Source organism: Lottia gigantea, assembly GCF_000327385.1.
Source record: "Lottia gigantea unplaced genomic scaffold LOTGIsca_68, whole genome shotgun sequence".
Classification (NCBI taxonomy): Eukaryota; Metazoa; Mollusca; class Gastropoda; family Lottiidae; genus Lottia; species Lottia gigantea.
This window is the reverse complement of record NW_008710315.1, coordinates 6,572-10,298: the sequence shown is the minus strand read 5'-3', so window position 1 is coordinate 10,298 and position 3,727 is coordinate 6,572. Positions and strand designations below refer to the sequence as shown.

The 3,727-nt window shown below is 35.8% G+C and overlaps 1 protein-coding gene across 1 annotated transcript in view; it reads left to right on the top strand.

The window, feature by feature from the left end:
• Nucleotides 1-1,569: 1,569 nt before the first annotated feature.
• Nucleotides 1,570-3,727, top strand: part of LOTGIDRAFT_167616 (hypothetical protein) — a gene marked incomplete at both ends in the record, with an annotated part of 8,423 nt that continues 6,265 nt past the window's right edge. Inside the window, one exon of the mRNA XM_009065123.1 lies at nt 1,570-1,932. Coding sequence (XP_009063371.1) covers nt 1,570-1,932 — 363 coding nt within the window. The remainder of the gene's footprint in view (nt 1,933-3,727) is intronic.

The following is a 3,727-nucleotide window of genomic DNA, read 5'->3' as shown; positions in this document are numbered from 1 at the left end:
ATGGACTCAACATTCAACATGATAACCAGATAATACCCTTTATAACGACATTTGATTCTACAGCTACCAAAGCCTCCATAATAGTCAAACGCCATTACTCGGAACTTCTGAATAAATTTCCCCATGTATACACAAAACGTTTGGTTGTAGCTTACAAAAGAAATCAAAATCTTAGCAATTTCCTCTTTCACGGTAGACTTGAACCATTGAACAATGTCCATTCATCCTAGAAGCATAGATTTCTTAATATAAATGTATCATGTTCTATCAATAACTTAATCGATTTCTAAGTTAGATTTCAGGGAATACTTATTTCAGTATTGGTGCCATGGCTATATACAGTATATTATATGTCAGAGTACGTGTATGTTTGGCAATTTGTACGATCATTGTTTTTATGCATGTTAGTTTGCATTCCGTAACATCTCCAGTAAGAAGAATTTATCGTTTTTACCATATGACAATCTGAGTTGTCTCCCTTGAATAAGCTGACTGCATAATAAGGGGTGGTGTCTCACAATGAGTGTAGTTGGGAAAGATAGATAAACCGTCCTTACGTACCACTTTAAAAATACCGTTTTCACCCACCAAGAAAACAACAAATTTCCTCAAAGGGTAATATCATTTATTCCAAACACTAGTTTAGTCAGCTGAAAGTTTCTAAATTATGAGCTCACAGCCATATCCATGTTCAAAAGGAAAATCATACACTTAGTTCGTCTCTGCTTAAGCAAATATCGACGGAAGTAGCATCTATCTTAATATCCGTGACCCCAAATTATTGATATTATGACGTCAATGTTAATATCTGAATGGGAGAATTTTGGTTCTCGTCAATTCCGTAGATAAGTCTTCATTTATTTGTTGACAAACTAGGTTACAGATTTTCATTTTATAAAGTGATACGTCCTTGATCAGTTTGTAAAGCAAATATTAAGCCGACTGTATCCATTATTTCTCGGTGTTGGGGCCCGTGGACTTGGTTCAACCAGTCCCTTTGGTAGTTTAGTCACTGTATCGCTCTGACGAACGGGTATGGCCATATTTGTCAGGTTAGAAATAATGGCGAATTGTATGTCAGTTTTTAAATGGGGCAGTCCAACATGAATACATTGCATACTATGTGCGTAGTTGTATTATTGTAAGTTTGTTCCCACCTATTTTTCGTTTCGTAAAGTTAATTTTTCGTTTCCGTCAAAATTTGGCAATTTGTACGATCATTGTTTTAATGCATCTTAATGGCTGGATTTTGACACGATTGAAAAATACTTTATTTTATATTTTTTATATAATATAACTTGTGCTCAATAATATCAGAACAAATGAACTTTCGTGTTTTGTTGACCATAAGAATTGTTTCAACGTGTATTTTGAATTCATCGTTTGCATTCCGTAACATCTTTTTCAATCAATGGACAATCCCGTAACAAGAATTTATCGTTTTTATTCCATCGACAATAGAAAACGTGGTGGTGAGTTATCTCCCGCTTTGGACATATAGTGACGTCATCTTTGTTTATATTGAATACTTGGTTGTTTTCATCGTATAGCCATTTATCGTATATCAACATGGTATATTGCTGTATTAACCCAGTATGTCGTTTGAAACCCCACGCACTGTCAGAGAAGCTAAAATGCTTCGCGGAAACGCCAAGAGCCAAGAGAAAAAAAAACAATCTCGTTAAAGATGGACTCTCACTTTTACAGTCGGACGAAGGGATTCCCTGTGATGAATATAAACTCTTAGCCGATATGATCCGAGAACATTTAGACACATTACAAGTAACAATTGATCATGTAATTAAATTCAAATGTGAAGAACTAAAAGTTGTTGAATATATATCCGAAGAAGACTTAGATAACGCCGAACAAGAGATAGCCATGATTGAACAGGCACATTTCTGCGAAGATCAAGACAACTCAATGCCAATCGTTCGTGATTTAATACGTTGTGCTAAACGACTACTAGACGCTGAATCACCTACTATTCAACCCCAGATCTTGAGAGCTTTAATGGAGCATTTACGAGAAAAGTTCGATTAACTGAAATGGATAAACCGTGTGGAGAGATACCGATAGTGACCAAATCGCAGATTAAACAATATCAACATATGGACAATATTGAAATTGAACAAGCTTCCAGTGAAACAATAGACATTCTACTTAGAGTCGAAAATGGAGATTGACTTACCTCAGAACAATACTTAATAGGCCCTAACGAGGATGATCCTATCGCAGCTAAATGTCCTTTAGGATGGTTTGTTCAAGGAGGTCGATATAACGAAACACCTAAAAATAACATTATGAACTTTACGCAAGTTTCTGCCGTAAGTGAAATTGAAGATTTTCTCGGCATCGAACGGATGAGAATTGAACCTCGACGTTGCAAATGTGCAATTGACGCCGAAGAGAAATCAGCTACCGAACAGATGCAAAATAGCGTTACTAGATTAGAAGATGGTATTTATCAGATTAACTTACCCTGGAAGAAATCGCCGTTAGAATTACCAAATAATTACGATTATGCTGTCAAACGTTTAATCAATTTGGAGAAACAGTTTCAAAACCGTCCACGTGAATGGGAAATTTATTGCAAACAAATGGATGGTTTCTAGAGATGTTGCACGAGAAGTTCCACAATATGAACTGATAATGCTTATGGTACAAAAATGTGGTTTTTAAAGATTCAGAGACTACACCAGTTCGAGTTGTTTATGATGGTAAAGCTAGATTCCAAGGTCACTCTTTAAATGATTATTTAGTCAAAGGTCATAATATGAATGTAGATTTATTTGATATAGCTTTACGATTCCGTGAATATGAAGTTGGTGTTAGGGTGTATTGAAACGAGTCTCAATGAAAGCACTGGCCTAGGTCACAGAGCAATAGATAAGTCTATTAATTATGTAAAAATTATTTAGTCATTAGTATAATTTTAATTCAAAAGACACACACAAACATACACGTACTCTGACATATAATATACTGTATATAGCCATGGCACCAATCCTGAAATAAGTATTCCCTGAAATCGATTAAGTTATTGATAGAACATGATACATTTATATTAAGAAATCTATGCTTCTAGGATGAATGGACATTGTTCAATGGTTCAAGTCTACCGTGAAAGAGGAAATTGCTAAGATTTTGATTTCTTTTGTAAGCTACAACCAAACGTTTTGTGTAAACATGGGGAAATTTATTCTGAAGTTCCGGGTAATGGCGTTTGACTATTATGGAGGCTTTGGTAGCTGTAGAATCAAATGTCGTTATAAAGGGTATTGTCTGGTTATCATGTTGAATGTTGAGTCCATTTGGCCTCACAGTCTGCAGTTGATCGATCCAATAACTTTCGCGTTGTAGACGTCTAAGCTTAGGTTTCATGCTAGGTGATGTAGAAACTGTTTCTATAGGCATGATGAGAAGGTCATCAATGGAATGATCGGGAAGGTTGAAGTGATTCGCAATTGGTCTATCCTTGCCATGCACTATATCATAGCGATGGCCATTGAATCGCGTTCGAAGCGCGTTTTGAGTCTCGCCAACATATTGTACATCGCATTTTTTACAAGAAATTAGGTATATGATATTTTGATCTCCGCAAGAAATTAGGTTATTCATCGCAAACAATTTTCCGTTCTTGTTATTTTTGAAAAAATGGGTAACATGTATGTGTTCGCATGTGCGACAAGTAGGACCTCCACAGGGAAATGAACCGAATCCAATA